The following is a 12,449-nucleotide window of genomic DNA, read 5'->3' as shown; positions in this document are numbered from 1 at the left end:
CAACCTTATACATTAGCAACATTACAGATGTGCGTCTGATTTTAAAACACGCTTATACCGCCTGGGACCTTCCAACAAAGTATAGATTAGCTTCAACGCATAGAGAAATGAGCAACACGATTTGTCTTAGGGAACCATGATTTCTCTAAAAGGTCTTTTGCAATATGTGCTAAGTTAGGGTGGTCCTTGCTTGCAAACCGGCGGAAATATCTTAGATTATTTTCATTTTATAACATATGTTTTGACAGAAATGACTTGATAAAATACAATACATGAAAGAACCAACCTATGTGTCCCCCGTACATACCAAAACCTTAAAGTTCGGGAATGCATGTCCAGAAGTAACATATTTAAGTGCACCTTTTCTCTACGAACATTCGCTGAGTGAAATACCCTTACAGAAGAAAATGTATCTGCGTTTCCTTCCTCATTTTTTTACAGCACTGCAAAAACCTACCGTTCAACTAGTTGCTAGATTTGCTTCTGTAAATATTGTTTGTTCATATTTTGCTTTTTTTATATTGCAAAGTTGCTCTGCAAATTCTATTTTTGTATTTTGTTTACAATTTTGCATTTTCTACCCCCTACAATGATGTTCTGTTAAGGGCAATGTAGGTATTCGCATAAATAAATAAATAAAATAAATATACTACAACTTTTGGAGCGGCAATCCTCCATGGTCATTGCTGTTTTTAGTGTAATATCAAGTGCGTAAAGAATATATATGGTTTGCGAAGCTATTCAAGGGACGTATAAACACATATGTGAATAAGTCGACAGGGTCAGCTTCAAACAGAAATATGATCTGAAAGTGTGTGACTCCCGATTTTCTCTACGGTTGTAAATGCCTCAAAGGAATACCAGTGGAAAACAAATATTCGTTTCTAAAAGCCTGACATGCGACGGCCATTTCACGTTTATAAAATGCTGTGTCTATTAGCCATCACCTTCATGTACTCTATTTTTTGCTTTCTTTCTTCCCATAGGCCAGTATATAATATTGCCTTAATGGATAGCTTTAATATTTTGAGCAAACAAACTAAGGTTCACGAATGATTATTATATGGTGGCTAAAAATGAACCAATCGGCGAACAAAAAGTTTTGGGCATATGGTGATTTTTAACAGGCACCGACCTAAAACATTTTGATTGTATGTGGTCAGCTTAACATAGTTGTAAACATATATCGAAACATTCGCTATTTTACCAATTTAGTACTTGTAAATCAGGGATAAAAAAAACGTTTGTCATGGACGAAGATTTTATGAAGGAATTAATGACGCGGCTTACTACATTTACGTCAGTTCTTTCAGAGTTATTTAAAGAAAGTTTGAAGGATGGAGGAATCGAGATTAGAGGGGAGATGTTTAAAGCACAATTTGACTTGGCACTCCCGCAATCGGAACGCGAGTGTTCGTTTCTAGGCAAGCGAGGGATGGACAACGCCCATCCGTCGCTTGGCCGGTAGCGTTTCCTTGTTGGAGCAGGAGCCTATTCAATAAAAATTGGAAATCTTTATGTATAATTGAACGAAATATAGTATACGGTGTTCATTAGAAATATTTCGGGGCACTCTTCATTGATCCAAGATATATCTCTTTGAACAGTTAACAAGTTTTCAATATTTTTTCTTACGTCGTGCAAAAAACAACTACAACAACAAACTCATCTTTCTAAACCAATCACCTAGGACTGGAACCGAATTCACACTTCAGTCGCAACAATCCAACCCGATAACTTGCTAAAATAAGCTGTTACTAATACATTGAACAGTGCTGTATGTAAAGATGTGTTTTGCCTCTGTAGTTATGTTTATCTATTCTTTTTTTTATACATTCCACTTTACTCTGTAATGAAGATGGCCCCGAGGGTATAAAAAATATTTAACTAGATAAATTTGGAAGCACTAAACAGATTGTGACAGCATCTTCATGGGTTGAAAATAAAAATCCACACATTTGTTTTTTTTCATTGACAACAGGCGAAGTAACGTGTTGCGAAGTTTCAATCGAACAGCGCCTTGGTGATTAATTTCACTGGAATGCCTTCGAGGAAGTTGACTGTCATGTCGACAGAATGGGTTGTGATGTGATGCAGAAATATCATAGTCGCCATTTCTGATTTTACTAAGGAGTGCTAAAAAAAAGCTGTGGTATACCGTTGCAAGGTCCTTTCTCTTCCTTAGATTTTTGAAAGCCATCGTGGCTACTTGTTTACTGGTTGCGGAGTAGATTGCCACCATTTGCTTTCCAGTACATCTTAGCATTCACCTTCACGGATGAAATTTCTTCAGGGAAATCTTAAACGGATGACTAGAACTTTTCTCAGAAACAATACAGGTAGATTGAGGTTTAGTAGTCTCCCACCATTATGCCTACAATCCTAAAGCCACAACTTAAAAATTTGTGTGGCATATTTGGCACTATTCTACCAGCGCCTGCATTTGAGCTTCCGTCAAATTGTGTGGCACCTAGCGAGATGTCAGACGAAGGTGCTCTCAAAGAATTGTCGGAATACTTTGCGATCATTAGGGCCTCCTCGTCTTGTCGTTCTGTCTAAGGTGTGTTTCCTCGGCAGTGAGGATTTCTTCAGTCACGGCCGTTGATAATCTGCCAGTACGCTTACCGTTTTTCACATAAGTGTGGCCACGCTGAAATTAACTGAATAATCAAAAACAGGTATATTTGAAAATGAGCGCTCCCCAAAAAGCACGTTATTCAGACTCGTACCGAGTCATTAACATCGTTTCTAAAATTGTAAACCCTCTTCGCTTGGAAATCCCGTCTCTCGGCGTCCATGGCAAAAACCGAACGAAGTGGCACGTCGTAGGCTGTATTCCATATCTTACCCAAATGGATCCGAGTTACTCTGGCGGGTCGTGTCACGTGACAACACAGATTGAAAAGCGCTGGGCGCGGGTAGGTTTTGGAACGCCAAGGCACAAAACCCTTACCCTGGAGTATATAAGATCGAGTAAATTTTGAAACACGGCCGTAATTTATTCAAGTAAGCTGCTGACACCAGGCGGCGTTAATAGCCGATGGAGGAATAGTTTTGCTAGAAAAGGATGAGGCTTGTGTGGCGCCATACTTAATTTCGGCTGCCAACTTTTGTGTTTTTATTTTTGTTTGCCAAATTTTAAAACTTTTTAGTGACCGTCGTATACACATTGCCATTATTTAATATATTAAATATTGTTCATTGTTCTCTAGAAGTCTGACAAAACATTGACAGCTGAAACTTTTGAACTAACTCGACAAATTTTCATGCTGAATTTTTCACTACGTTGAGTGGCAGCGATTGTTGTGATCGATTTGCTCTGCGTCTCCAATGATCTCCAGGTCTGTTGCGATGCTTAACCAAGGAGCAGATGCTCATGGTGTCGCTGGTCTACCTTGAACAGTGCGACGCCGAAGCAAGAAGGCAAAGCGAAAAGGTAAGCAGAGCGATGACACATATCATCCGCGTTGGAGAGATTATGATATTTCTGTTTGCTGCCACTGGTACCCTATACTTTTAACATGCCGCTCATGCGAGTTTAAGTTCATGAATGCGAAAAGTTGACCCTTTCTGAGGTTATAATTCGAATATATTCATGATTTTGTCTGTCGAAATGTGAACTGCAAAAAAGGCACCTCTTAAAAAAAGCAAAAAAAAAAAAAAGCACCACATTTCGATGAATACGCAATGTGTCGAGGACAGACTTGTGTTCGTTACTCGAAAAGGTGCAATGTATGTAATACAATTGCAATTTACTGAGCCTCAAATGTAATAAATTAGCGTTGCAAATAACTTTCGCTGAAAAGTAACAGATTACTTTACTCGTTACGTTACAAACTACTTTCACGTTACTTTTTTCCGTACACTTATCCAGAAAACAATAGAAACAAGTTTTATATTTTTTTTAAATGTTCTGCAACAGAACTTTTCATTTTGCCTACGCCTGTATTATGGTCGTCCTTTTAAAATTGAAATATTGTATTTAAAAAAAAAAGCGTCTAGGTGCACTCCGTTCACTTATAAGCTGACAAGGCACCGAAAGCTGCTACCACACCCGCCATCCCGCTAGCTTACGGCCTCCTGAAATGATCCCTGGAATTGTGCAGAGAAAGCTAGACTCTGAGAAAGCAGAGACGCTGACACTGAGCATACTCAGTATCAGCGTCTGCCTTTGCTACGAGATTCGGAGCTAAAGAAGCGATCTACGATACCTCACTTTTGACTCGAGTATTTCGCCCGTTATCACAATAAAAAAATGGTTCTAACGTCACAATGTATAGCCAATGCAGAATTCAGGTCTCCCAGCTTACCTTCATGTGTTTCAGTAAATTAGACTTTGTTTTTCTTGTTGATGTCAGTGTATGTTCTTTTGGCAAACGAACTATGCACTAATAATTAAAATATGACAACTAACCGATACCTAAACATCTAGGAGCCCTACGTTTCAAAGCGACTTGGTTCCTCTTCAGGGGCGAGCGGCGTTTTTCGTTCTTCTTGTTCTTCTTTCAGGGATGTGGCGCATTTCTCGATCTTTTTATTTCACGAATATGGCGAAGCCCGTTTACGTACACTGTTGGTAAAGCACCAAGGCACCTATTTATGTTGCCTGGCGTCGTTGGAATGTGCCATGACTCGATAAAAAGCCTATCTTGGTTGTTAGCCTAATTATGTGTTTTTTGGGGGGGCTGAGACATATCTTTTGTTGTTGTTGTGAACGAACCTTCTTTTGTCTCTAATGAATTTACCTCTTTTTATGGAAACGTTGAAGTCCTTCAAAATGAACTATTTTAAAAAGTCATCGAAGCAACGCAAGTTGCTGGGAACGCGCAGAGTGGAGATCGCGAGTTGATTCGCTTACTTTTTGACTGAGTTCGTTTTAAAAGGTCTTATAAGCGCCTTTAAAATACGGCTATAAAGGTATTCCGCGGGAAAGTCAGGACAATAAAAAGAATTCCCAGAAAACGGAAAATCATTAGAAAAGGACAAAATAACTGGTGTGATCAGGTGGAGGATGCAAGGGCCAAATCAAGTGTAATTGAGTAGTAGCAAAGGTGAAACTCGTATGGGTGAAAAAAAAAAAAAAAAAAAACTCGAAAGAAAAACAAATCACAAAACTGAGTGTTTTTTTTTTGTTTTTGTTTTTTTGCTTTTGCGTTTTTTGCGTCTTTAGCCGGAAGTTTTCTTAGGGACCTTTATATAATCCGCGAACGTGAACAAAGCGTTCAGGCCTCGTCTTAGTAAGCTTCTGGTCGACTTAAACTAAAAAGAAGAGCAAACACACTGGTAAAAAAAGAAAACAACAAAAAACATTTTGACAAGTTCATTGCTGAGCGAGGTGTCTGCATGCTTTTCAAGTTTTGGCACAGAAAAGTTATCCTCTGGGGTTAGGAGCCAAAGGGGTCACTCCTCTAACCTGGAAGGTGACAAGGCGGAAGGAATAAAAACAAAGCATGCTGACACACTCGGATTCTGAACCGAAAAGGGATCTCTACTTGCCCGAAGGAGCCTTCGTGTGAATTGAACTGATGCGAAGTGTCTCGTCCACCTTCCAGGGGCGATAGATTGTTACATTTTAGACGAACGTTCTTACCACTAGATGCCTGCCTATTTATGCTGAAGAGGTAGTAATATTCGAAAAGGGAGAGGTCCCTTTTGGTTAAGTAGTTGTTGAAGAGACACGGCCGTTCTTCCCGCGAACGGGAATTTTTTTCGGAACAGTGACGGCCTACAGAGGGAAGGAGGGGGGGGGGGGGGGGCGGGTGAGCGAGAGATGGAGCCTTGTGGTGTATGAGGAACAGCGAGGAGACGAAGAGCAGTGCCTATGGTGTAGGGTGGGGTATTGCGTATGCACGGTAGCAGTTTTTGCAGGGAAGGGAAACCAAACAGCTACCGCTGTAAAACTTTATTTCGTTCCAAATGTCCCGATTTTAATATCCGGGCGGGGGTTATTTTGACTTCTTGTGCTTTTCAGAACGGTAAATGTGCCACTCCGGCAGAGTAAAGCGGACAAGTTCGTTTCGTTGAAACGTTTATTGAAACAGTGCTTTAGATTAACGCGGTAGGAGCGCCCTGGATAACCGCGTCAGCGGCTTCAAAAAGTGTATGCAGTGCAAAATAGACTTCTTGCATCACTAAACAGAGGCTCCTACACCTTGGTCTGAACATTGGTCATTGGGACTTGGTGTCTAAAGCAAATGAAGCTATTCAAATTCACACTGCCCCTTTTTGTGAGCAGATACATGACCGTATGCCACACTGTAAGACAACTACAACCATGCATATTACTGGGCGGAGATACATTAAATTTCAAATGAAATGTGTTGCGTGGCTTTGAGGCTTTTTTATCCAGTTAATTGAAAACTAACTGGTGTCTTTAAATCTTGGTGTGCCCCTTTTCCAATGATCCTCTGAGCCAGACATGTACGTAAAGCATTCCTAGTAACGGGTTACTTCTATCCAGTTACCTTTCTTTTTCATTAAGAGTAGCGTACTTATTCACTTCTTTTTTTCGAAAATGACCTAATAAAGTACTAAGTTACTTTAGCGGCCACGTAACAAGTGACGGTATTTCGCTACTTTTGAGGAGTAATGTGTACAGCACCATTAAAAACAACCTATTTTTGATTCTAACTTAAGTATGCGTCTATAGTGACAAAGAGAGATGAACAACTCCCCCCAAAAAACACACACCTAAACAGTTTTGATTGCAACGTTTATAGCGGCACACATCAGTCAAAAATTAGAGCTGGGAATGTCTTTCACCCAGCGAACACAATAAGGTTCGTTTGTTGAACCTTCTAGAATTATGTGCAGACTGAATGTAAACTCGGAGGTGGCCAACACGATGAGGACACAAAACTCCTTGTCATTTTCGACCTTTAGAATCATAAAGAACAAAAGAGAGAGGGTAATCTCAGATTCATCAGCTCTTCCTGAAGCACAACTCTGCCGTTCCTTCGAGCCTGTCGGTAGAACGACTCAAGCAGGGAAACATAACTGATGAAAAGTTCGAGAAACAACTACTGTGTGCCACAACTACAAAAGGAAAAAAATTATGAAACAGAAGCAGTTGTTTATTCGGTCGTCAAGGTAACGACAAAAGTAACGCGTTATTTGTGAGGTAAAGTAACACGTTCCTTTTGAAAATCAGTAACGAGTAACGTATTTAGTTACTTTTCGAGCGACTAGCGAGTAACGATATTTAGTTACTTTTTTAGGGTAATGTGTTCATGTCTGCCTCTGAGGAACCTCTCATTGCCGTAATTTTTTTAGACAAAGAACATGAGGCCAAAATATATAAATGTTGCCGCAGTGCTACATTTTGTTCTACTCTCGTTCAGACGCAACATTTACCTTTCTTTTCATGAATTAAAATTTAGACAAAAAGCAGATTTTTTAAATGTAAGTACCAAGCATATCTAACCGTAGGAACGATACAAACAAAAGAATGTGCACAGCGTGCGTTTTAGCTAAACACACTATAGATGTTTGGTTTCAATGTAAACATTTCGGCGGAACTCCGCCTGGTTAGGTAAGTAATAAGAAAAAGTACAACGTAGACTCTAACCAATTTCTTCAATGTGCCCGACGTTTCGAAGCCAGCTCGGCTCCTTGTTCACGGGTGACTGTATATGGGCCCAAAGGTAGCAACCTGTCGTCGTTTTCTTCTTTTCTCTCTTAGCTTTGTTTTCTTCTTCTGTTTCTGTGTGTGGCGCATTTTAGTCCGTGTATGTAGCTGCTTGGAAGCGTTCCGGTGGATCGGTTCAGGTTGTTGCTTGTATTTTGTATGTGCCAAGATTCTATTAAGAGCCGCTTCCTCCAGTTTCTTTCTGTGTCGAGGATGGAGCTGCAGTCAAAGCCAATGGCGTGGCCGGTTTTCTGAGCATGTTCCGCCAGCGCGCTGCCTTGGATGTCATTCTTCTTTACGTCATACTTATGACTACGCAGACGTTCGGGAAAGTTCTTTGTTTCCCCCACATAAGAGGCGTCGCATTCGGCACAAGGAATTTGGTAAATCAGGCCTTGAGCTTTTTCTTTTGGTGGACGATCCTTTGGAAGAGGAAGAAAATGGCCCAGAGTTGAGACAGGCTTATGCGTAACTGCAATGCCGTACGGTCTCAAAACGCGGGCTAGGACCTCGCTCGTGCCATGGAGGTACGGGACGCACATGCGGCTGGAGGTGTTTTCCGAGGTGCGAGACCTTCGGAAAAACAACTACCCCACGAGATTTGTCAACAAAATATACAAACAACTTCGTCACCCTCCTACATCCAAGGACAAAAACACCTCCAGCCGTATGTGCGTCCCGTACCTCCATGGCACGAGCGAGGTCCTAGCCCGCGTTTTGAGACCGTACGGCATTGCAGTTACGCATAAGCCTGTCTCAACTCTGGGCCATTTTCTTCCTCTTCCAAAGGATCGTCCACCAAAAGAAAAAGCTCAAGGCCTGATTTACCGAATTCCTTGTGCCGAATGCGACGCCTCTTATGTGGGGGAAACAAAGAACTTTCCCGAACGTCTGCGTAGACATAAGTATGACGTAAAGAAGAATGACATCCAAGGCAGCGCGCTGGCGGAACATGCTCAGAAAACCGGCCACGCCATTGGCTTTGACTGCAGCTCCATCCTCGACACAGAAAGAAAATGGAGGAAGCGGCTCTTAATAGAATCTTGGCACATACAAAATACAAGCAACAACCTGAACCGATCCACCGGAACGCTTCCAAGCAGCTACATACACGGACTAAAATGCGCCACACACAGAAACAGAAGAAGAAAACAAAGCTAAGAGAGAAAAGAAGAAAACGACGACAGGTTGCTACCTTTGGGCCCATATACAGTCACCCGTGAACAAGGAGCCGAGCTGGCTTCGAAACGTCGGGCACATTGAAGAAATTGGTTAGAGTCTACGTTGTACTTTTTCTTATGTTTGGTTTCGGCAGTGACTCCATCTAAATTTCAGGGCGACAATAAAAATATTTTTTGACTGTATGATTGAAAGTAATAAAACACTAAGAAAATATTGTTAGGCTTTATTTTTGATTCTACGTTTATGTCTTGATAAAAATAAATAAACAAAGGAGTTACAACGAGGAAAGAAAGTAACTAAACGCAAAAAAAAAGTATATTAATGTTATAAACAGTGTTGTACACGTTCCTCAAAACGAGGAACGGAAGCTCGTTCCTCGTTACTTTTGATTTTTGGAACGCGTTCCCGTTACAAGTTCCATCTGCGAAAAAGGAACTCGTTCTCGTTACAGTTTAAAAAAGGGAACGTATCGTTACATATACGTTACATTTCTATTTTGCTAATTACCATATTTAGTTAGATTAAACAAAGTTTTTTTTTCATCTATCCCATTATGGCAACATGCGAATTTGAATGCCGTGATGGAAGGACACCAGAAGAAATCAAGCGGAAGCAAGGTTTCATTTGTTGATGATTCACTTTTAAAAATCTCAGCGTTTTGCCATAGTCATGTTTGTGGTGGGCGATTCAGACGAGCCAAATGTACTGTTACTCCACATTGCACCCGCGTTTTACAACAACCTCACACGTTTCGATCTAACAAAGTCCCTTCTTCGAGCTTAACAATTGCTTCTCGCTGTTGCTGTCCGCAAGACGAGCAAGTGGAGAAGAGGGTAGGGCTTTCGGAAGATCAGTCTTAAAAACGATCAGTCCTTCCTTGTGAAGGTTGGATTCGTTGTTCAGTTAGAAGGTGGGAGAAGAAGAGAGGGAATGAAGGGTAATTTTTGTGCATCTAGCCAATGCTCGGGATACAAGAGTGCGTTCGATGTCTGGTAACCTGTTCTTTTGGTGTAGCTGTAGGTCTCTTTGTAGAACTTCAGTGATAGCTGTAGTCTTCCCTAGATTTCTGGGTGTATGAGGATTCAAGGAAGCAAAGAAAGAGGCCGAGTTTGAAAAGTCTCTTTTTCTGTTTTTTGTTTCAACTAAATATTTTGATTTCTGTACCGCAGTCTCGGGCACTGAAAAAAGAATCAATGCAGTAGCTCTCCTGCACCCGACTGTTACCAAGCGAGGACCCCACAAAATAAATCCTACGTAACAAAAAGTGAACGAGATCCTGCTGTTCGTAAATATATTGTTTTTATGCTTTTTTTAAAAAACTCCCCTGGAAGAAATAATAAAAAAAATACCTCACTGGACGAAGAAAAAGGAACGCCGTTCCTTTTTCCGTTCCCTTAAAAATGTAACGAGTTCCCGTTCCAGTTCCACCCAAGAAAAATGGAACGGCGGCGTTCCTTCGCTCGTCCTAAAGGGAACGCGTCCCAGGAACGCCGTTCCTTGGAACGCCGTTCCGTACAACACTGGTTTTAATAAAATAAAACAAAAAAACGAATGGTTTCTTTTTGTTTATGTTTGAGGTGTATTTCTTTTATGTTTTATTCGAATGGCTCACTTAAATTAGATCAGACTAGACTCTTTTTCTTTATAAGCTGTTCATCCGGGTAGGTTGATAATGTGGATGCTTGAGCTAGTTGGTAATTCATGCTTGGGTAAGACAGCGCGAATATACAGTCACACTCACAGGCACTCAAGAAGGAAAACAGCTCTGCGAGTCTGGTTCCGTCTCGCGTGCCTGTGAGTGCGACTTTATATCCGCGCTCTTCCACCCAATCCGGTTAGAAATACGGCTGTAGGTGTGAAAAAAAAAAACAAAAAAACATGTAAGACGTTATACACAGACGCATCAACTTAAGCGCTGAATTGATAGCCGGAGTCTAATAGCCGGAGTCTAATAGCCGGAGTCTAATGATCTCGGTTTTTGTTTCAGTTGGGAAGGTTTGTGGGAACCGGGACTGTCCTCGCCGACTATGAGCATCTAAGTATGAGCCAGGTGTGCAGCCTCGAAGGTAAATTTTGTGCTCGGATTTGGCGTGTTCTTGGTAGCTGATGAAAAACCATGGTTGTCCTTAAATTTCCAGTGATCGAGTTTTTGCGGAAGCTAATTGGTGTGTACGAGAGCAACTACCCCGAGACGCTCGAGCGATGTTTTATCGTCAATAGTAAGTTTCACATACAATTTTCCTTCATTTTAATTTTGTGCGCAAGGACCAAATCTTGCGATGTACAGAAATTTGTTATAATATTTTTTTGATAATTATTATTTTTTTCTATCTTTTTTCATTATTAAATGACGAAAAAAAAAACGAAATTGGAGATGTTGGTTGCCGTGAAAGTATGTCCGGCTACTCCATGTTATTATTTTATCTGCTCGGTCATTGAATATTTCGCCATATGAAGAACCACTCTTGACCTACGCATAAATATTGCACTTTGTATCGTGATTCATGTTTCCTGAATCATTGGCTTCTTTGCTAAAAGTAATTAATGAATCCAGAATAGTTCGCTGTGGTCCTCCAAATTCAACAAGTCGAGTTTTCGGAGAAAAGCTACGAATAGGCATAGTGTCGGTGGTGACCTTATCATGACCAGTGTATCATAATTTATTTCGAAGTAAGAATTAAAATTTAATTGCAAATCAAGTTTTGTGATTATGATTAGTTAAATCCCCAAGTAAAATCTATGAAATGGGCAAGACGGCAGAAAATTCAGTGTTTGTTTTGTGAGGAATACAATTTTTCATTGAAACGTTAAGTTTTTATTGAGAATCGTGCTCTGAGTTCGATGCTATCAAAATCCTCGCGTATATTGCGGTTCTTCATTTTAGTGGGCAGAAATGAAAGGTATTCGAAAGGTGGTGAACAAAACCCAGTGCAAAGATATGTCATGTCTAGGAATGTAAAGTGTACGTTCTTAAAGTCCAATTTTGTTATTAATATATTGTACTATTTTCGCCTATAATTCTTTTAGAGAATATAAAGCTATGTGTGGCTGTTTGACTGAAACAAGTATTAAAATAAAAGCTGAGTTGAGAAGAGCGGAAAAAAGGCACAAAGGAATAATGTCCTAGAATGATGGGGACGATATTCCTGAAACTAATAATTTATCGTGAATGTTTTTAGTGTGGTATTTATGGGTTAGTAGTACAAATACGGAAGTTGAATTCTCCAAAACCCTAACTTGCATCGGAGACATATATTAAGGTAATTAAAAATTCGATTGAAGTACTTACATGCAGTACTGTCTCAGAACGAATATACAGTCAGTGCGCGGGCGAGCAGGTGAAAGTTTACTATGGTGCGTTTAACCCGAGACTGGGGAAGAAGGAAGAAAACACTTTGACAGTGGGCGCTCTTTAAAACGTCCTCTGTCATTTCTAAAAAAATGTCTCAGGATATTTGAAAAAAAAAAAAAAAATTGGGAGGAACTAAACTTCCTGCTATATTGCTAAGTTGTTCGTATTTTTGTTAAAACAGAATAGTTTATAATGTAGTGCCTTTTCTTTAAACACCCCTGACTCTACTTTAATGCAGAAGCTGCTGTATTAGAAACTATCCATATCACAAGTTATCCAATTGCACAA

The 12,449-nt window shown here is 40.3% G+C and overlaps 1 protein-coding gene across 1 annotated transcript in view; it reads left to right on the top strand.

Moving 5' to 3' along the window:
* Positions 1-12,449, top strand: part of LOC8038603 (SEC14-like protein 2) — a 36,149-nt gene that overhangs the window by 14,018 nt on the left and 9,682 nt on the right. The window contains exons 6-8 of the mRNA XM_029976854.4: positions 3,342-3,436; positions 10,797-10,875; positions 10,948-11,028. Of these exons, the coding sequence (XP_029832714.3) occupies positions 3,342-3,436; positions 10,797-10,875; positions 10,948-11,028 (255 nt within the window). The remainder of the gene's footprint in view (positions 1-3,341; positions 3,437-10,796; positions 10,876-10,947; positions 11,029-12,449) is intronic.

Source organism: Ixodes scapularis, unplaced genomic scaffold, assembly GCF_016920785.2.
Source record: "Ixodes scapularis isolate PalLabHiFi unplaced genomic scaffold, ASM1692078v2 PGA_scaffold1__304_contigs__length_218370807, whole genome shotgun sequence".
Classification (NCBI taxonomy): domain Eukaryota; kingdom Metazoa; phylum Arthropoda; class Arachnida; order Ixodida; family Ixodidae; genus Ixodes; species Ixodes scapularis.
The sequence above is the reverse complement of the archived record's forward strand: the minus strand, read 5'-3'. Positions and strand labels throughout refer to the sequence as shown.